At 39.0% G+C, this 22,749-nt stretch overlaps 1 protein-coding gene across 2 annotated transcripts; it reads right to left on the bottom strand.

Moving 5' to 3' along the window:
* Positions 1–545: 545 nt before the first annotated feature.
* On the bottom strand, positions 546–22,439 carry RADX (RPA1 related single stranded DNA binding protein, X-linked). 2 transcript variants are annotated; one of them, XM_051783977.1, is made up of 16 exons: positions 21,927–22,439; positions 21,731–21,842; positions 20,255–20,397; positions 18,949–19,141; positions 16,386–16,494; positions 16,161–16,252; positions 15,943–16,065; positions 14,715–14,822; positions 13,428–13,595; positions 12,770–12,930; positions 12,093–12,301; positions 10,919–10,987; positions 6,102–6,181; positions 5,223–5,516; positions 3,854–4,036; positions 547–3,015 (listed from the first exon to the last, which is right to left on the bottom strand). In XM_051783977.1, exons 1-16 carry the CDS (start codon positions 22,422–22,424, stop codon positions 2,870–2,872), a joined length of 2,688 nt encoding a protein of 895 aa, XP_051639937.1. In that variant the 5' UTR covers positions 22,425–22,439; the 3' UTR covers positions 547–2,869. The 2 variants fall into 2 exon arrangements, with proteins under 2 accessions (XP_051639934.1, XP_051639937.1); XM_051783974.1 differs by having other exon boundaries at positions 546–3,015; positions 21,731–22,439.
* Positions 22,440–22,749: the final 310 nt, after the last annotated feature.

Here is a 22,749-nt window from a genome sequence, read left to right as displayed (position 1 = left end):
CCGTTCAAGGCCCCATTCCCATGGGGTGAGGGCTGGAGGGCAAAGAAAGGGCAGGGCTTGGGGCAAATGAAAGTCATCAGCGCTCATTGAGATAAGTGACCACAGATTACAGCAGACAGAACAGCCTGGCCAGGCTTTTCCTTTGTCCTCATTTCTCTACCAAATATGGTACAAGTGCCTGGTGGGGCTGAGGGGAGGCAGAGCCCTGCTAGTGTGCTCCTCAGCCCATTTCCAACATGCAGCTTTGCCCTGCCCAGAGTGCTCTCAAAGGTGGTTCAATGTCACTCCTAAATAGTTCACTACCTTCTTCCTGTTTTTCTGCAGAAGTCACACAGCACAGTGTTGAAAGCCAGGAGAAGCTGCAATTGGTGGCACATATTTTGACAGAACCTCAGCCATCTCCACATGACCGTGGAGAAGATTCTTGAAAAAGTGAAACAACTTTCAAGAAGCAAAAGGAAAAGGGAAAGAAATGGAAAGAAACGATCCAAGATGTTTACATATATTAATTAATTTATTTATATTCTTTACTTTTCAATGTTGCACTAGTTCTACATCACATTAATTCAAAATCAATCTTTCTTTACATGATCTATGACTTAGCAACTATTATACACTCAAAAGTACCATTAGCTACACACAGTCTGCCTGCCTCTGCAATTAATGCTGGAAACATAAGAAACATGCAAATATAAGGTTTTAGAGTGTGGTTCTTTGGTCAGGTACAAATTCTGCAGTTAAGGAATGTGCTTCCATAGTATTTTGCCCTCAGCAGTGACAATACACAGCAGCAAGAAAGGCAATTCCTGTGACATTTTTCAGGAGTAAAGAGTCCATATCTTGGCTTAACATGGCAAAACAGGTGCTTTCTTTGCAGAGAGCACCTTTGCTCCAGTGCGACAGTGCTGGCTTGGCAGGGAGGAGGGAGACAGGCAGAGTGGAACTACACAGTAACACTGCAGCACTTCAACTGAACTCGATGGATTAAGTTCAGTATTACTTAGATGGTGCCTCTGTGAATTGATCCAGAGTAGTAAAATTAAAAGTCTACCACAGGCATTGGATATTCTCCAGCTACACACAGAAAGCCCGTGCTTCTAACATTGGCACTCCATTCTGCCAGAGTAAACATCTCTCCTTCACAGCTTTTCAAACAACACTTGTGTAAAATAAAATTATATCCTTTAACATTTTAAGTATGTTGTCTATATTCCACACCATTCTGATATTCTTTTAGAGTTAGGAAGTCCTAACATATAGGGTGAAATGATTAATGCTATGTATTACAGGTGTACTAAGCAGTGCAATGCCACAACCAGCCTTTGCTGCATTTCTATGGAGGTGGCTGGAACAACTCAACAGGGTGGCTCTGTGACAGCATTAGCCACATCCTTTTGTACAAGGATAATTACTTTAAATTGCTTCGGGAAATAATGATTTCATTAAAATTAGACTTCGACCTGAAGTATATCTAAATAAAAAACACTGGCTGACACAGTCAGCATTGGCTCAGTTTGGAACATGAAGTGCTGGTGCGTCTCCAGAACAATGGTCACTCAACTTCACATACCCATCAGCAACCCCAGTACACAAATAACACTGCAAGCAACCCTGCTCTTCTAAGGGTTGGCATGTTTTCATTTTGCCTTTTGTGGGTACTCTGAAAGGTATGAGTTGACAAACATTGCTCTAGAGCTAATACTAAGGGTCCACACAAAATAGATACATACAATACATAGTCACATTTAATTAAGTTTTACTCCTTTTTCTCCTTAATACATTTTTAAACTGTAAACTATACTAGAAACAGAATACTTTTTTTCCTTTTCATTTTTTTTTAATTTGAAGTTGCCTGTGAACTTATATATAATAAAATCAGTTATGGATCTTCTTCAAAGTACCATTAACTGAAGATAGGGCACAGACTTGAGGGCAAAGTCCACTGTCCTCAGGGCAGACAAGTAAGCTACTGGTTCACAGAGATAATCCCCAATCACCAACAGGCTACTAAAATATGCCTAGAAGTTTTCCACAAAAGAATATGTCTGTTCCTGTAAATTAACTCTGTGGGCTTTGGTCAATAATGGTACAATTGAACTGGCAAGCTTCCATAATGCAATTATTTCTTCTTAAAGAATTGAATGAGACCAGCATTTCAAATGGGCAAGTAGTCAACTGCCAATAAACTCCTGCTTGAGAATAATTTCCAGTTCTGGATGAGAACTGAGGCTGTTTAACATGGGAGGAAAAAGTGCTAATTGATTCTGAACTCAGCAGGAGTCAGCTGCTACCTAGTACACAGGCAAAAAAAAGAATTTTACAGAGTGTCTTACTCTTGTGGAAGTAGCAGCTTCTTGTAGGTGCCGAACTCCTTCATGTACTCAGAATACAGCTATAAGTGGTGTGACAAACTGTGCATACTGCCATATTTACCACTCCTTAAAGACAGTTTTTCTCTTGCAAAGCTAGAAGCAAGTTCCAGTAAAAAAATTTTGTTTTAACAAATATTTCATTACTTTTTTTATTCATGAATAAAACATGTTAAAAGTGTTTGGGTGCTATACTCACTACCCAACAGTATGTACAAAAGCAGACATATAAAAAAACAAAGGAGCTGCCCTTGCTAAGGCAAGAAGAGCAAAGTAGTTTCTTGCATTGCGGTACTAAAGGCACCATGTTTCAAGACTGAAAAATAAAGGCAACAATTGTCCTTGCCAGTTCCATGGATGACCATTACAACTGCCCCAAGAATCATAACTTTTATATTTGTGCCTGCTAGTTCTAGAAAAGTGCAATGTTTTCGTTCAAGTTACAGAAATTTTATTTCCCTTCTTTTGAACAATATAAATTTGAAAAATAAGTTATTAAATTATACTGGATCCAGCACACCTGGTTCCTCTGTCTTGTAGATTTTGCTCAGAAAGACTTCCACCTTGTCATCACCCAAGTGACAGATGTCCAAGATGCAGACAACATGTTTGCCATCGAGATCCTTTGCTGCTTTTACAATTTCATCTAGAAGTTAAGAAAGGGTGTTTTTAAAAGGTACTTACTGTATACTGCGTGTACAATAAAGAGGTATACTGAATTGATAGTTTGCCATACAGTAATGTATGTATGTTCAACCTTCTTTCAGTGAAAAATTTTATTAGTAAATTCAATCACTAGAAATGATAGCATCAGAATTAGATATGGAAAAGCTGATATATGGATTAATTAACCACTACTCATCTCAGATTTCATAGCGCTATTGAAGGAAAAGTAATGATGTATTTAAATAAAATCAGGTCTGTATGTTCTATATAACCATGCAGGAAAACACCATGTTTATCTAGCACTTTGCAGTATGACACACACAGTAATGCTCATCATATTTGTTCTGATGGGCTAGTAATTAGAAGCATAATCTGAAGTAATTCAATAGCAGGCAAATACTTCAGCACATAGGCACTGCAGGTTGTGTTAAAACAGCTGTTCAAAGTGTCACCACTTAAATTAACTGACTGATTGACAGTTACTCCATTTTATTTCAAAGCACACGCTGACTTCCATCTATACCAGAATAACTTTGCATCAACAAATAACTGCCAACACTATCTAGGTTTCTTAGGAGTTTGTGGTTTGGGTATTAAAATACTGTCTTCAGAGTATGAGAAAAGCTCCAGTAAAAACTGCCTTGAAAGTTCAGTTACATCTATTTACTAAAGGTGATGACATAGAATTCATGTCTCTCTCACTGAAGAGGTGAGCAATGTCTGACCCACACCAGAGATTTCTACAGAGAATTACCTCTTGCACTGAAAAATAAAACAAGAAATGATAAATGAATAATGCCAGTGAAAGCCAGTCTCACCTGAAAGAGAAAACATGTCACAAGGCCTTCCATTGCTAGTGGTCTTCTGCTGATGTGCAGAGATGCAGCTCATACAAGACAATAATGTGTCATTTTGAATCTCTTCCAGTTGAAATAAGTGGGGATCTTCAGGACAAAACAGCGGGAGAAATGCAACATCTATGGCTACATCGTGGTTTATACCTGATGAAGAAAAATATTTCAGTTAGCAGAAAACTTCATGTTCAGCTCATTAGCAACGTCATGCACCATTTCTTTTTTTTTAAACACACTATTGCACTGATTTTTATTTATATGTTCTTTGACCATTAATTAATGACTAACATCTAAAATATGTTTATATTATACACAAGCACATTCAAACTGGTATGATGTTATAACATACTATGGTTTAAGGGTAACAATGCTGTTAGCTCAGAAAATATTAAACCAACATTAAATATTAAACCTGCAAGGGCAGAGAAATTAACTTTACAACCAATGTATCTATGCAGTGTGCAGTACAGAGCTGCTTTCATCTTGAATATCAAATTGTCAGTCTCAGCATTCTAATGACTGTAAATATTCAAACACCTTCTCTGCAAATCTCCATTAGCAAATAATGGAAATTTTTAAATTATGGGAACTTAACATAAGCAATGGTAAGCAAGGCAATTTCTCTCTCCTTTTAATGGAAAGACAAAATCAAACAAATTAATAACCTACAATAATGGTAGCAAACAGATACACATCGACTTGCCTATTTATATTTTAACAAATGAAGATGAATAAACAGACACTTTCTGTTAGCCAGAAGCAGCAGAGGGCAGTTAATGAGTATGGCTAAAATACAGCCCTTCCTTTTTTTACCCTGGAAGGGAGGCACTTTAAGAGCAACAGAAGAACCAGCTCAATAAAGCTGAAAAGAAGCATTTATAGTTGTTCTTTTCTCTCAAAGAACACTGACTCATTTCTGATGAACACCTCTCCAGTAGGAAAGTCGGTTGACAAGTGCAATTGAATAATCTACCTGATTATGTCAGAATGGTCAAACTACTGAACAGGACCTACTTCTAACTGAAATAATCAATAGCTTAAGGGCTGCACACATTCTTAAAATGACAAACAGAAGCCTATACACAAAACTGAAATTATATGAAAAGTGATACTAGAAATAAAATATTCAGTGACTTCACTGAAAGGTATTTCTAATGAGAATTACAGCTTTCTAGTAAAAAACTTACCCTAAATGAGGACTCTTAACAAAAATGTAAAACATCAGTAATTTTTATACTCAGAATCCACTGACTGATTTAGAGAAATCCATTCAGTTTCTGATGAACTTACATACTGCTTTTGCTTAACGTTTTCTACAGGACAAGTTACTTACCCAGAACTGTCACTTCATAGTACCCAAGGCCACTAGCACTTTTAAACTCATCGATACTTTTCTCTGCTGTGGTTTCTTTTGGCTGGTGCACTGCTGCATGAAGGTTGTACTGTTGCATAAGTAAGTCTTTGTACACATAATCAAATTTACGTGGGATACTTTCAGGGAAAATTTTGCTGTGATGCAAATATTTCATTAATTTGTCTTTCACTTGTGTCCACAGGTCACTCTGCCAGGAATCACAAGTTCTTCTAGTCTCTTCAGTTTCAGGTATATCACTCATTCCTTCTTGGTCTGTTATAAAAACAGAAAATATTTAGTTGCTTATAGGCTTACATAATTGTATCACTCTGCTAGATGAGAAATAATTTCTATTAGAACATTTCAATTATGAAGACATGGAAGAATGTGGGAAACACAACACAAGGAATCAAATCAGAGTTGAAATGTCAGTAAATGGGTAACCTCAGAGGCCAGACTTGTAATAGAAATACTTATTTCACTACATGAAGAGCATCATCATGTCTTGTTTCTGGAGAGCACTCAATTCATTCAATGAACAGCCAGAAACCATAAAAACAGGTTTAAAATGAGTACAACTGAATCATAGAACTATTTACATCAGAAAAGAGATTATCTTACAGCCCAGACTGCAAACTGTTCTTCTTTCTTCTACCAAAAATAGATACCAAGAAACTAACTGCATGAAACATGAGTTTATTTTTTGATTGCAGAGAAAGAAAGAAAAAATTAACACCAACTTTTAAAAAAAATCCTTAAATCAAACATTATTCTTATTACTGCCTTGCACATTTCATCCATTTCCTCCCCAAATCTTGTATTAGTCTAAAATTAATATAACAACTACTTGCAATGTACCTGTGCAGTACTGCAAACTGGTTGATACAGCCTGTCCATTTTTATCTTGCACAACATCTCCGTGTTGACATTCATCCAACCTAAAAAAATAAAGTTATAGTGTGTATACATATATATGTATATATTTTTAAAACCTGTTTAACCTCAAACACAATGCAGGCAAAAGTTCAAACCTTGACAGATTTCTAGTGATAAAGGATACAAGCTCGAATGAATAAGCACTAGTACCGGTTTCATATCATGAGAGCTGTAATACAGCGGCTTGACAATGAGACCTCCTCAGCTCAGGAAATTGGCTTTGCAGAGGTCAGGACAAGCCCCGCAGGATTCCCGGGCTTTGGGAAGCTGATGGGGAACGATTTTACACTCAAAGCCCGGTGTCTGCTGCCCTCTCCCGGGCACCTGCAGGAAATATCACGTTTGACACGGCTCAACATCGCAGGTGACCTGATGCTAAAAAACGGTGCATCAAGTGCTGCTGCACTTTCATCCCATCACCCTGCAGCAGTCAAAAAGAAAGCACCAATGGAGCCATGTCATCACTCCAGAATCCAAAATGATACTTTCCTGTGGACATACTACCCTATTACAAAAACCAGTTCAATGAAGCAAACTAGATTTTTGTTATACTTTCTTTTCTTTCTTTAACTGTGATGTTTTGAATTAATGGTAAGAAACTATTCTTTACCAATCTCTAATGAATTATGCAAGATATCAGGAAGGCAAAAAATTTATCAGATACTCTGCAACCAAACATGGTAAAATAATCTCTTAGGCTCATTTATTCCTGTCTTCTTTGATCCATTCTTCTTATTATAATATGAAAACTCACCAGGATATCTGAACAAACTTAGGGAAAGGACTATCTTGATTATCTTGCATCACAAACAACTGCAACACGGGTAAGACTTTGTTAAGGTACCATTAAAATTCCAGACTGCCAAACTAGTTACTAATGAAAGATTGTAACTGCAAATACACAGAGACAATATGCAGAGACAGTAAAAAAGGAATCAAAGATGAACATGCTGTTTAGTGGCCCATTCTGTATTTCATAAAGATTTACAGGGTTTATTTCAATTTCTCTTATTTCATACTAGAATGTATCTTGAAAACTTCATGTCAATGGTTCTTAACATATAGAATTACCTAAAAATATCTAGTGAAAAGATAAAAGGAAATACACTGTGGGTTTTGAGTACAAAAGTACATTTTATGAAATGCACTATCATCATGGACATCGTCACTGAAGTGCCCTTCTCGTGATCTCCAACTCTAGGCACAGAAGAATCCTCACTTAAGCAGCACCAACTATGCAATTACTGCCCACAAAATTAATTTTCACTTTTGAGATTTGGACTTCTCAAAAAGAGACATGAAACCCCAGCACAGTGTTAGGAAAGGCTTGCTCAGAAACCAGTATGTCAAGTCAGACATGTGCCAACTTCCCTCTTCATTACAGCAGAGGATTAAACCAAGTCATACTGCTGACGGGTGGATATTATGGAAAAGGTTTTTTCCTTTTAGTGTTGTCTAGTTTGGGAAGTGAATAGGCTCTGATTTAGAGCTAGTAAAGCCTCTGAATAATACGAAAATAACTTGTCATGATTTTTCCCCACTTCTTTCTCAGATCTGACATGTCATTCCTATGGGACTGCTTTGTGTTGGATGAGAGTACAGCCTAACTTGAGCTAGGCTTGTAAGGGAAACCTACAATCTATTTGCTTATTTGCCAGCCAGTACATCTGCAAGGCATCTGATATAACCCAAATCCTTCCATTTACTGCAATATGCTTTGGCTGTTGTACACCCACATCCTATTTTGCCCACACCAGTTTTAGGAGAACTTGTGCCATGCCATATTTGCTGTTCCCAGCCTGCATTCTGCAGGCCCACCTTTTCACAGATGCCCACTTGCAAAAAAAAGGCCATTATACACTATTTCTAGACACTGGTATTCACCTTTTCAGTCATTTTACTTTAAAGTATTGTCAATGAAAATAATGTCAATCAAAATAGATGGTAGATCAATACTTATAGAAAATACTGGGAAAATAAGCATGTCTCGTGCTTCACACATATTTCCTTAAGCACTGGGACTGTGATGAAATTAAGAAAGGAAATAGTTGGATCTTGAAGCTATGCTCAAACAATGCAAGGAATTGAAGTAACTCAAAAAACCAAAACACCTCACTCACTGATATGACAGGAAAAACTTGTTTTATACACTGGTTTGAAGTCAACCTAACTGTCCTGCCACCATTATGGTAAACACATCTATTACAGCAAGTAACAGAGAAACCAAACAGCCTTCTATGATAACTTGACAAGTCTACACAAACTGATTATTGGTACCTACCAATTTCTCCCTGAAAAATTCTAATTTATGTGAAAAAGGGCTACAAAGGAAATATCACATTCTAGGAAACTTTCAGTCATGCAAACTTCAAGCTGAATTTCCCCATATTACAGAATTTCCATCCCTTAGCTCTCATCAGAGGGGAAGAAAAAGGAGAAAAGGGTTTAGGTTATATAAACATTTAGAAGTGAAACTGCAAGGATAGAATCAATCAAACAAGTTACTTTCAAGCAGTGTGGAGTGGGAGCAGACAGTGCACCAGCAATCCCACAGTAACATGCTAAACTTACAAACATTAAAATACTATGAAAACTACTGCGGGTTTTTTTCACTTCCACATAAAAATAAGCCTTTCTGAAGTTCCCAATCTTTTCCCACTCACAATCACTTCATTCACTATAAATTAAACTACTTTCGGGTGTATTAAATGCTTAAAAGTACCTTTATGTGGAAGATCTTTACCAGCAAGGCTATAAATATTAGCAAAACTATTAAATTAACCAGTTTCCTTGTTCTTTCTGAAACCCTTAATAATCAGGTAAGTTACCAAAGAAATGAAGGAACTGAGGCTGTCAATAAAAAAAACCTCTAAGTTTTTACTGCTTAAAAAGGAAATTAAAAATGCAACCACATGCTGAGAACAAAACAGAAAAAACCTTGATGCTAAATAGTCTAAGCTAGAATATGTACTTCAAAATGTGTCTCTGCTGCTGGACTTGATGATCCTTGTGGGTCCCTTCCAACTCAGAATATTCTGTGCAATGTGTGAAGTTTATTAAAACTAGTGTTGTTATTTCATTAACATATGAAAATATTTCAGTGAGAGCTTACATTCTGCTGCATCTAAGCAACAGAACAGAAAACAATGCAATTTTAAGGTAAGTCAGCTAACTTTCTATTTTTCTTTTGCAATTTGGAGAATTCAGCACAACTTCATAGTTAGTTACAGAAATACACAAGTTACCTTTTAATTATATAGAGTGAAACAGCTTTCCATAATCCAACACAGACTTTCTCCTCCTTTAGCTGGGGTTCTAGCATTAATGGCACAGAGAGGACACACAGGTAGCAAGGAGAGTAGCAGATTGAGAAAAGCAGAGAACAAAGTAAACATGCCTTAACTTTCTGCTTCACCTACAAGAAATGGGGAGAAAACATTCTTCACCCTCCACCCCCAAGAAAAAAGGGAACATTCCTCAGCAAGCAAAAGAAAACAGGATTCTTCACAGTCAAGAAAAACCTCCTGATTTTCCTTTGGATTTGTGCCACAAGTCCCTGCAAACTCCTGCACCACCTGCAGAGATGGGACCCTAAAGCCAGGTGGTGCTTTTAAATGAACCAGCTTCAAAGACAGGCAACCATTTCCCCTACAAAATGCAGTTTCTACCAAGTGGACCAGAACACAACAGACACATGGGCTCAAAAGAGACTAATTTACTCCACAGAGAAACTTCTGCAAATTAGTTCCCAAGGAAAGGGTCATGCTTTGTAGGGGGAGTAATACTGGCAGAATGGTCAACAACTTTTGATCAACTCTCTCGTTAGCATTGTTGCCCTATCCCAAGCACCATGATTCTTTTGTTTTAGGGGGAAGGAAGAGATGCTAAAAAGTAAATTAAAAAGGCAACTGAGCTGTAAAAGTACTCATGACACACACCCAAATCACCACTGCCAAAATACATAAACATCTTAAGTGACTGACACCAAAGTGTTCAAATACTCAAGTTGTCCACACTGTGTTTGGAACAAATTACAAGAATTTATGACTCTTAAACAAAATGCACAAAGAAAAGTTACTTTTTACCCCAGACTAGCAAAAAAGAAAAACACTTATTCAGTTTTCTTAATAATTTTACATTTGTGGTTATTTCAATAGGTTCTAGATTTGTCAGGGCTTGGATGTGAAATTCCTACCTGGATTTCAAAAAACCCCACCTTCTCTGGATCCAAACTGAGTTCAGTAACAACTGAGTGTTGGGGAATGGAAGGAACTAAGTGGCTTCTCAGGGACTATACTTACCCCTCTGTAGCATCAAGGATAATGTATGGCTCAGCCACCACTAGCAAATCCATTAATGCTATTACATTTTCACTGTTTGCTAATTAAGCATCCCTCCCTCCTACCTCTGACTTCCCCACCTGAACTGTAATACCTCTGAAACAAAAACTACATATAGTACACTATGATGGACCTCTGTAACTATATATTCCCTTAGTAGCACTAGTAGCAATATAAAAAGATGTTTAATAACACACTCAAAATTATGTTTCACAATAGTCCAATATATTTGAAGTAGAATCAGTGCAGAGGACTGAACAGAAAATTAATATTAAACTCTACCCTGATCTGTTCTTTCATTTCACTTCCACACTGATTCCCGACCTGTAAAATTTTCACTTCAAGTATCTTTGTTTCAGTGTTGCAATTATTCAACATAATTAACTTCACATGACTTACCTAAATTTTCTTCTTGCAGACCGTGTATAATAGGGGCAAGACGATACAGCAATAACAGATGTACTTCCCCTTAAAGTAGGAAATTCACCATTATTTTACAGTATTTATTTAAATGGAAATACACAAAGCAAGGAACATTCAAGTTTTCCTTTCAGGCAGAACTAAACTAAGACACTCAAATGCTGTAATTTTTCATACAGAACAGAATCCACTAACAAGTTTGCTGTAACACTGCCAAGACGGAACTTCTATTCACTAGGGTTTTCTTAATCCTAAACTTTGATTCAATCCCAACTATATTTCATCTCATTTTTCCTCAACGTATTCTAAATACCCAACCTCTTCACACATTATGACTTATGGATGTGAAAAGTCAAGAATAAAAATATACCCTTTACAACATGAGAAATCCACTGCAGAAAAAACAGATGTTACTGGCCTGACTCTTGCAACATTCCATCTGTCAATATAACACCAGGCTTTCAATAGGAAGTATGGCTACACTAGATTTTACACAAACATTGCAACAAAGGGCAATCTTACGCAAGCAGTTATTTTACTCTTGAATCTGATATAGTTGTATCAGACATATTGTGTCATTCCATTTCCTTATACTGGACTGATATCCTTTGTCTATGACTAGATGGGATACAACTGGATGAAATCCCAGCAGAAGCAGAGCCATAGTACTACAAGTTATTTTGAGCCTTTACGTTAGCACATGATCAGCATCTACTTGCCCTTCTTACACAAGTTACAGATACATGCTATTACCCACAAAGAAAAAAACAAGGTATGTTTGAAATTCTGCGTTTTCAGTGAAGAAATCTTCTTTTCTCACACCACTAACTGCTGTTTGTTCCATAGCTATGTTACTAAACTACATATAGTTCAAGTATTAACAACTTTTATTTCAAATCTGTGACCTTAACAACAAAGTAGTATAATATTAATCAGAAGAAAGTACTGCAAACCTGCTTTAATCAATTCCTCAGTAGCATTAACAGTATAATTGTCATCACCCGATGCCAGTAAAAGTTTGTAACTCCACTTTAAAGATTAAACTATGCATGCTTTTAAAGCTTTCTTATATAATTCCTGTGGCCTGGGCTCTGAACTAATTTCTGTAAAGACTTTTCAGAAGATCCACTACGTATTTATGGAGAGAGCTTACTGTTCTGCATCTCTGTTTAATCTGCGTATCTTTCTCTTGACTGAACTCTCCTGTGACAGCAGAGCTTGCTGCTGATGTTGTTCCCCAGGAGAACCATGTGGACCCAGAAAAGACTTAACTTCTTCATTTTGAAGGCTGGTATTTTTTCCCCTGTCAACAGAGTCTTCTTTGGAAACAGCAGAACTTTCAGGAGACTGAGAAGTGTCTTTCTGCAACAACAGTTAATTGTTTAAGGTTTTCAGTGCACTTAAAGCTATTGCTCGCAACTCAAAAACCTGCAAATTTCAAAGTAACTTTCAAAGGAACAGAACAATTTACCCTACTTTCTGAAAGTCATCTTTTATCTAGCAAAAATTATCTTCAAATCTTATTAATAAGATAAATTCTGTCTCAGAAGTGACAGTGAGTGTTGCAGTAGTTGCCTCTCCCACATGCTACTTTACATTAGGTTATCCAGTCAAACTAGCAATGTCTAAACAGTTACATGTTTTACAAAGGACTGCCAGAATACTTTCAGAAAAGCACTGAATCATTGCTTTTTAAAATTTTGCTCTCAAAAAGCAAATTAAGTTAATCAAAAGGCAATGTAATTAAGTTCTGAACTCAAATGCAAAATTCTCCATTCTAATTACAATCCCAGCTGCTCAAGTGCTAAAGCATTAACTCTCACACTGTACCTGAACAAGGTCCACTCCTGAAACTTCTTCAGCTGTGTTGCTACAGCTGATATATCTTATGGCACTAATTATTCCCTGAACAGCAATGCGCTTGTGTTCTCTGTAGTGCAAGTCTTCAATCTCTTTCCCTGTTTCACTTATGGTCTTCAAAACTGATTCAACTGCAAAAAAGAAATTGCCACAAACAAATTTTAAAGAAACAGAATACCAAAATCTCCAAATGCAAGTCAAAAAAAAATTATTTTGTTAATAAATATTAAATTGATTTAAACTTATGTTTTTGAAGAATTTTAAATCTTTTTGTTGTCCACATCACAGGGGAAAAAATTTAAACAATAAACCTTTTTAGCTCATGTGAATCCCTTAGTATGCATTATCAGACATCACAATTCATGTTTCAGGTGAAGTTTCTAATTCACTGTTTCATCCAGAATAACTATTTTTAATACTGATTTAACAGAATATTCAGAGTAAAACTTCTGGGCATATCTGGAGCTCATGTAAACTTCTACAGTTCTCCTGAGCTAATAGTGCTGTGATACCTTTTGTAAGATGAGGATTTAACCTGTGAAACATTTAGTCACGTAAGAGAGTCTTTCCTGGAGTAAGACTGAACTGAAAAAGGCCACAAATTTTACAGATATTTGATGCATGATACCTTTATTGCTTTTACAATAATCTGAAAAGTTATCTGGAGGTCGTGGAAAAGGGTAATAGCCACCAATGACAGTTTTCTTTATTTGATCAGCTTCACTTTGTGATTTCATCCACTGAATGAAGTTTTTCACTTTGGTGTCCTTAGTGTATGGTTGACCCTTGTGCCACCCTTTTAAAAGAAAAATAATCAGGTATCAAAACCAAAGTAGGTTACTGTAATCTGTTATTATCTTGAAACTTCCCTGAATACTACACAAAAAAACCAAATTAAGAAAATCTTGACTAGAGAGTACAAAAGATGTCTTTGCACTAGTCAACAGTGTTTTATCAAAACAAGTATCCTGAATTCCTTAACTACACTTGCATTTGACACTGAAAGTCATACAAATATGAAGTAACTGAAGGAAATAAAACAACTAGCAAAAATCTACTAGAATACTTTCTGACAGGAGCACACAAAACAATAAAATAACCAGAAATTGGTTTTTTAGCAGGAAAGAGCAGGTTGGTCTTCTCTATAGGGTTCAGCAAAGACTGTTACTGACAGGTAACTGGTAAAGTATGTATTCATTGTTGGCTGGTTTAAAAAGTAAGGTATGGATTAAATACCAGTTTTATCAAATAAATTGTAATCTGAGCAGGGCTTCATCCAGCCTGTTAATTAAAACAGACCTTATGCAGTGGTTTGCTATCTCCAGCTGTAGTCCTCATTTAGGACCCATACAGATATAAAATGAACTAAAGCTAGAGTGGGGGAAAGCTTAAGTATTTAATCAGAAATTAAGCACAAATTATACTGAAGGAAAGCAAAGGAAAAAAACCAAATTCTCAAACCCTTTATTTAGGAGTAAATTAAATCATTAGGAATCTATGAACAAAACAACTAGTTTGAAAGTCCGACTAAGCACAAAACACCCTACCCAGCCTGTCAGAAAAGACTGTGTGTGCAGAATTGGGTATGATCAGGTACTCTTTTTTGCACATATTTTTCTCTATTCCTACTTGCCAGCAGAAGGATTCAGGCTGGGTGACTGATATGTTAGGAACAATGAAGAAATGAGCTGGATTAACAAAACTAGGAAAGATACACCTACTGCACCTTATACTGCCTTGCAATTTGGTCACTACATCGCTCACCTGCAACACTGCAAAAATCTGCCTCTGGATTCAAGAGCAAAGACACAATTTAAGACACCTATACCCTTTTTTTCTTTTAATTAAAAAATACCCTTTCCAAAGAAATAAGATAAGAACTACATACTACCCCAGTAGAACTCATTTAAGTTACCTGTAATGAATATTTGACTTTCATTTGAAGTCGTGAGGTAAATTGTGCTGGAAGGATTCCCAGTGAGGTCCCGGACTACTCTCATCTGTGTGCACACCAAGTATGTCACTGGAGGAAAGAAACACCTTCATTCTTTTCCCGACAGTTCATTGATTTTAGAATGTCAAGACTGACACACACTGTATTAATTTTAATAAGTGGCCTAAACAAGACAATTTAGTTTTTGATCCTACAAATGCTTCACCATGTTTTGAGTGTCCGTTATAAATTATAATATGGAGGTGTAATTAAATATTCAATTTAATTTCAGCATACATATCAGGACTAAAAATAAGACATTTCATCAGGTAGGATATCAAAGAAACAAACAGTACTAGATGGCTGTGTTTCCTAAGGATAAAAAGCATAAAATCACGAGAAATCATGACATGTCACTGCAAAACTTCTAAATAGAGTACAAACTCACTCTTTTGTTAATATCTCAGTTAAACACTGGAATGTCATTCTTTGCCATTCCCCCAGAACACTCAAGATGAATGCAGCCATAATCTTAACAGGGTTGTGCAGCTGGTCCTGCATCATATGATATAAAAAATGCACATGACAGCAACCAACCAGTGTTAAAGGAAGAATGAGTGCTTGGAAGAGAAGAGAAAGAAGGCAAGAAGAAAAATGTAAAGCTCTTTTAAAATCCTTAATTAAGGATTCCCCAGTTTGAAATCTATTATTCTTAGCTCACATGCAATAAATAACACAGCTGGGTGTTGACTGCTGTTTGGACAAAAATATTGACTCAAAGAAATTAAGCTTTTCCACTTTCACCTCTCCCTTCATTCAATCCTCTTAAATAATTCCTGTCTATAAAAAAAATCCAGATATTTATAGGACAAAAGGAATAACAGACTTGATCAGCTGCTGTCTTTCATTGCCTCTGATGTAGATGTTGCCCCAGGTGCTTCACTTAAGTTTCTGTCTGAAATTAATGAGACCAGGTGAACCCCACCTATCCACCTAATTGTTCACACTAACTGACACTGCAATATGATGAGGGTTTAAAATATTTAAACCATTTTTTAAGTTTTATCTGTTATTTATCTGTTTAAGGAGATAAACCTCAAACAGAGGCATTTTTTTATTCAGTGGCAATTATGCTCAGAATTTGAAATTAGCAACGAACTAGAAAAACACTATAAGTAATTATTAGTAAGTATTATAGAGAGATGAATACTTGGGTGAATACGCTCAAACACATCTGGCTGAGAAGTTGCAAATAATTCCAGTATGAATGGTTGGTCTGAGGTCCCATCAATGGCATGTGCCCAACGATAGAGCCAGAAGTCTTCACAGTGATCTGTATAAACAAATATTAAGAAAAATGTATAAGTATTTATTCAGAAATATAAAAATAATTTGCTAAATTCTGAAAATCATATTTTATAGAAAAACCTCTTTTTCTGGCTCGTTCAGCCCTTCCTACAAATGTCACAAGACCAATGACATCACAGGAATAATTGTGTGGTAAGTCATCCAGTTCTGACCTAAAACCAAAACAGAAGAAATATGTGGGCAAGTTTTCTCAGAAACTTTGCAAAAAACCATTTCCAATTAACATTCACTCCAATGCAGTGTAATTTAAGTTACAGCTTGATAACCAACAAAATTCTGTTTTACCTTGTGATAAACCGATATTTAACTTCAGGTAATCCCCATTCTGGCTTAACCATTTCTTCTGGAATAATGCTTATTTTAGTAGGAGGATTTCGATCATTAAGGCTAATTTCTGACAAAGAAAAAAAAGGTAACATTTAAGGCATGAGTACAAATCAGCAGCATCATCAATAACAACAACAGGTGCTACAGAATAGACACAAGACCTTCTGTTTTCCTTCAAGGCCATGGTGTATTTATATAATGTTAATAATTACTTGCACTGGCATCAGGTATGGAAGTTCTCATCTGCTAGTTCTGTTTTAGTTTATTGTCTGCACATCAATTTTAGACCTTACTGGCATTTGGCAATAGAGCTAGTGTAGAAAGTACTTTGTATCTAATCAGTACTGTGGTATTAATTGCTGTTAAAATATCTGGCAGGATCGGACTTGTTAGCTCATGTAGGAAATTGGAAAGTTTAAATTACTCAGATTATAAAATTGCTTTGTTGAATTCTGTACCTGAATTCCTAACTTTATTTTGATGAAAAGGTAAAGTCACAGGAATTGATTAATAATTTAACAAACAGTGAGATAAAGCTGGAATCCTTAAGAAACTTTATCCTGGTTTCTTTATGGGTTGGTTTTTATTATTATTATTATTGTTCTTGTTATAGACCATACAGAGTACTGGTGTTTTCTAGATGGTGAAGCCATTCTCTCTGTATTATTTATTCTGGTTGCTTGGGTTTGGGTAAGGAATTACTCAAATAATGTACCCAGAAAAGTAATTAAATAAGTATAAATAATGTATACAATTGTTTATATAACTGTATCTGGCCCCTCACCCTAGCAGAGCAAAATTAGGAAGGTGCTATACTTGCAGTCAGCCTCTCTACTTAGGAATATTCTTTTGGCTGCTGCTTTATAGAGATATATTTGGAGGACAATTGTGGATTTGAATATGGCATTTTAAGACAATACCTCAGAGAAAATTCTGCAACCCAAAACTTTCTCATGCACTACTTATCAATTGTTTCCTAATTCTGAGATTAAACAAAAGTCATACACTCAACAAAGGACTACACCCTGGGATGAGTCAGAAGATAAGATCAGGCTTTTGTCAGTGCCACATAAATGCAGTGATCTGTGAAATGTAAACATTGCCTGGCAGAGGAATTCAAGGTGGTGGTACCAACTATTTAAGCTGCAAAAGTTTTAGGTCCTGAAACAGCACCTCTGTGCATGTCATACCATGCTGCAGCTGCAAACAGAGGCACGCAGTGCAGAACTCACTCCAGAGCAGGGTAGGGACTGCAGCAGCACACTGCCTTGCAAGCACTCAGTGTGGAAAGCCCTTTCCCTTGGGGACTTGTTAACTCTCCAGGTACACTGCACAATGTTTACAGGTGAATGGTCGTTAGGAAACACTGGATAGTTGGGATTTGATGAAATTATAAATTGGAAATAAATTATGGAAAAGGTAACAAGAAAACTTAAGCAATTCAGTGTAACTGAAACCTGAAATACTGCCCCATATTGGGCATATACAGAGATACTTAGTGAGGTATTAAGTTTTACTTGATCTGAACACAAACTGTCATCACCTTCCCTGACAAACTTCCATTCTTGGCTAAACGTTTCTCTCTCCTGCCAACTCATCACAAATTCTTCAAACACTAAGATCTTGTTTTAATGCAAATATACATCAGTCAGAGAACACACTGTGTCTAGCAGTGAAAATATTGTTTATTTTTGTGCACTGTAGCAAGTGCATTAGGAAACTGTCATGGTTAATAGGTTATACATACACCATCCTTCACTAACATGCATATTTGCTTGGTTCAAGGAAGTTATTTGAATTTTCTGAGTGCTGGCTGTCATTTTCTTCTGAGTATAAAAGCACAAAAAGGGAAGGAATTCATGTTCAGTGAAGTAGGAGAGAAAAAACCCCAAAGCTGACCAAATCCAGTTTGAAAATGCCATTACTGTTATATTGCAGTACTTGTATTTCTGTAGTGTAGCTCCTTTGAGTATCTGCCACACTAAACAACTGCAAGTAAGAAAATGCTTTTTCATAGCCAAGGAACATTCTTCATACACACACTCCCATGGTGATGCTCTTTCAGCACACAGCAGTCATCAATGCAACTTTTTATTCAGTGGAGCTGTGCAGTTGCTCTAGGCCTTGGGAATAGACACTAAAATCTAAAGTCAGATCAGGTGATAATGTGCTTCAATGGCCTGGAAGAAGGTGTGAGCAGTGCACGAATAATATCTGTATTATTAATCAGGAAGTAGAATCAGATTGAAATTCAGTACCAGAGACTTGTGTTTATAATGCCACTTGCTGATATCAGAGACTTTTTTTTATTTTTAAAATAAATGTCTTAACTAATTGTGGCAGTAAACTTTGCAGACATGATCCAAATATAAACAGGGAACAATAAGAACCTGGACGTTACCACACCTTTCAGAGGTGCAATTATACCTTATCCTTTAGTCTCAGCGATTGATAATTTTCTATTTTATTTCTATGAAGAACTACCTTTCCACAGCCAAAACAGGTTTCTGTAATACTTAACCAATTGTAGCAAATCTCTTCATCTGTGAATCCCCCGGTGTTGGCTGTGTTTTAAACGGGTAACTGTCTTTGATTGCATACTGTTCAAGGAGAAGGACTGTGCCAACCTTCATGCTGTTATACCACTCAGGACACAGTGAGCTCCACAAAACCATTGATGTCATGCCTGAACCATCAGCAACTTCAAAATAAGCCTAGGGGAAAAAAGAGATAATATTTATTCATTTTTTATTTATCATCATTCTGGTATGTGTTTATTTTGGGTGATGAACCAGCTACTTGACTCCTGAGCAAATTCTCTGATGATTACAATGGATTTAGAGCATGTTCCAGAACTTGTACTGAATACTAGAGCGGAAAAAATCCCCACTTTCCACAAAGAATTCTTCCACAATTACCTCAGCCCAAACTCTAACCCTCCCAGTGCTCAGTAAAGGCAGGATGACACCAATTTCACTCCATGGCTTTTGGAGGAGGTCGGGGAAATCCCAACCACAAGAAACAGCACGGAAAAGATTCTTCTTTATCGCAGAGAATGCTGTATTTAGAGTTACATTTCTAAGTATCCATGAAGGAAAAACGTATTTTGGAAGCTGAGAAGTTACAGGGACGTTCACTAAACGTTCCTGATCAAAAAACTATACAAGTCTGATTTCCCGGCAAAAAAAATAATGCAGAGAACAAGGTACTTTGCAAACCACTATGTTATCATTGCAGTTTTTCTCAGTACAAAGTTTGCTACATTTTTTTTTTCAAACTGGGGAAACACTGAATCCATAACTGAGTAGATCACTGAGCAGTAAAAAAGATTTTTAAACAGTCGTAGAATGATCTTACAACATAGCAATCCACTGAAAAGAAAACTTCAGCTAAAATATATTAGGAAAGTAATTAAGAATTTTACAATAAAATAATCTATCTGGAAGTTACTTAAAAGTTGCTCAAATGTATTGCCTTTTTTATTTTTTTTTGACAAGACACTCCAACTTCCAAAGCATAAAGAACAGAAACATTAAGGCTAGTCAACTACTAAAACCTCCAAATATCTGTATTTCTTCACAAAAAGCTCAACTGAACTATACTAACTGAAACACATCCACCAGTTTGTACATATGGCCACTAAATGCAGCATTTCCTACTCCAAGGGGCTCAGCATTTTTTCAAGGCAGCAAATTTTTCATACTTTTCAATATAAAATAGCTACAACATAAATCTTAACTTTATGAGCTTGTAACATGGGAAAAATTATTTTCAAATATCCTACACCTATTTGTTTGAGTGTTACCTACGTATTTATGCCTCTTTACCTGATAAGGCATATCCATTGCTTTCCCTGGTTTTCCGTAGTACCTTAGTCTAGATTTGTGCAGGATTCTCACAAGGAGTGGATGGAAGCGCACTCTGCTTCTCCATGTCATTTCCAGATGACCAAGATTAGTCAGCTTGGACACTAAGGTCAAGGGGGGGAGGAGAGGTGGGGAAAAGATCAGAAAAGAGCATTCATGATTGAGCATTCAAGTTTTCAGGAGTAAAGTTCTCAGACCACGATGTCGTATGTATTTTCATAATGTTTCTAACATCAAAAAAGGCTCATTTGTTGACGCCATTCACCATTAAATCCTTTTATGAGCTATCTGCACACGGCATAGTTTTGCTTTGTATTTTTAATTGAAAGAGAGTGATGACATAATTAAAATGACACAGAAGCGTTGTCACATGACCAGAAGAGCTACTACAAAAAACAGGCATTAGCCAACACAGGCACCACACACTTGTGCAGAAGTCCTGCTTGTACCTCCCTCCTCACCAGGCTTCACGGAATGGCCCAAGCCCCTCAATACTGAGCACGCTTTGGGTGCCAGCTGCTGGATCTGAGCACCCTGTCCCACAGACCAGACATGAGACTACTACTGGACTGGCTGTTTTTAACACTTCAGAAGACTGGGCACAAGCACCACAGCTACAGGTTATCAGTCAGTGTTTCATAGAGCTTAAAAAAAACCCTCTCAAAGTAACACAGAGTCACAGAATGGGTTAGGTTGGAAGGTATCATCTCCCAGCCATGGGTGGGGACACCTTCCACTAGACCAGGTTGCTCCAAATCCAGTCCAACCTGGTTTTGAACACTTTTAGAGATGGGGTATCCACAACTTGGCAACTCTGGGCAACTTGTGCCAGTGCCCCACCACCCTCACAGGGAAGTTTTTCCCCGCTACCCAATGTTACACGAGCAAGTGAACTGTGATACAGGTGGCACACTTTGGCAGTGCCAAACACAACTGGCGGGTCACCAGGGATCTCGGCCCTGCTGCACAAGCCATCACAGAATCAATTACGTGGGAAAAGACCTCTCGGATCGTTGAGTCCAACCTATGACCCAACACCACCGTGTCAACTACATCATGGTACTGAGTGCCACATCCAGTCTTTCCTTAAACACCTCCAGGGACGGTGACTCCACCACCTCCCTGGGCAGCCCATTCCAATGTCTCATCACCCTTGCTGTGAACAAATTTTCCCTAACGTCCGACCTGAACCTCCCCTTAAGACTATGTCCCTTTACCCTATTGTCTGGCACAAGAGCCCGACTCCCACCTGGCTACAATCTCCTGTCAGTCAGGTCTCCCCTGAGCCTCCTCTTCTCCAGGCTAAACACCCCCAGCTCCTCAAAGGACTTGTGCTCCGGACCCCTCCCCAGCTCCGCTGCCCATCGCACACCACCGCGCCGCCTCCTCACTGTGGGATCCCCAGGAAAGGGCACCTCCCGCCTTCTCCCCTCTTACCGTCCACATCCACCTGCGCCGGGGGTCTGTCGGGCATCCACACGTCTCCATAGGGATCCTCGTTGTTCCAGAGCGGCAGGTAGTGCCTGTTCTCGCCGCGGAGGGGCTGGAGCGGGCGGGTGCCGTCGGGCGGGGTGCCCGCGGTGGCGGCGGTGTCTCCCGGCCCCCCCGCCCGCTCCAGCCCCTCCAGGCAGAGGAACCCGCGGTTCAGCCGCTTCTCGTCGTAGCGGTACGAGCAGCGCGTCAGGCGCAGGCGCGCTCCCGCCCGCAGGCGCGCGCGCTGCACGAGCCCGTTGAGGCGCGGCGCGAGGTGGCAGCGCTGCCGGCGCGCGCCGTCCGCGAGCGTCACGTCGTACCAGTACTGAGGGGCCGGGGGGGCGGCCGGGGGCGGAGGGGCCTGCGCCAGGTACCGCTCCACCGCCACCACCGTCACCGCCGGCGGCTCCGCGGGCGCCACGCTCAGCTGCGAGGAGCCCCGCACCTCCTCGAACACCTTCTGCAGCCAGGAGGCCCCGCCGCCGCCGCCGCCCTCCGCCGCCGCCCGGCTCTCCTCGGCGCGCTCCGGGGTAGGGTCCTGCATGACAGCGTCCTGGCGGCCGCTGCAAGGCGAGAGCCGCGGCCCGGGGCGCTGCCGGGGCGGCGGCGGGGGGCGGCAGAGACGGCGGCGGCCGCAGCGGCGGGTTCCTGCTGTCATAGGCCGAGCCGGGGCGCCGCCGCCATGGCGCGCGGGGCGGGGCCGCTGCGCGCGCGCGCCCTTCAAACCGCCAACGGCCGCCAACGGCGGGGGCGGGGCCAGGGCTGGGGAGGGGGAGCGGCACGGGACCGACACCGGGACGGGAATGGGAATGGGAATGGGAATGGGAATGGGAATGAGGATGGGGATGGGAATGGGAATGAGGATGGGGATGGGAACGGGAACGGGAACAGGAGAGGGAGAGCGGCTGCGCTTGGGTGCAGGGGCGAAGTGGAGGCCCGGGGAAGAGGTCGGCGATGAGCGGCCGGGTGGCGGCGGAAGAAGG

The sequence above is a fragment of the Manacus candei genome, unplaced genomic scaffold (assembly GCF_025592945.1).
Source record: "Manacus candei isolate 608988 ecotype Guabito, Panama unplaced genomic scaffold, ASM2559294v1 h1tg000003l, whole genome shotgun sequence".
NCBI classification, from domain to species: domain Eukaryota; kingdom Metazoa; phylum Chordata; class Aves; order Passeriformes; family Pipridae; genus Manacus; species Manacus candei.
The sequence above is the reverse complement of the archived record's forward strand: the minus strand, read 5'-3'. Positions and strand labels throughout refer to the sequence as shown.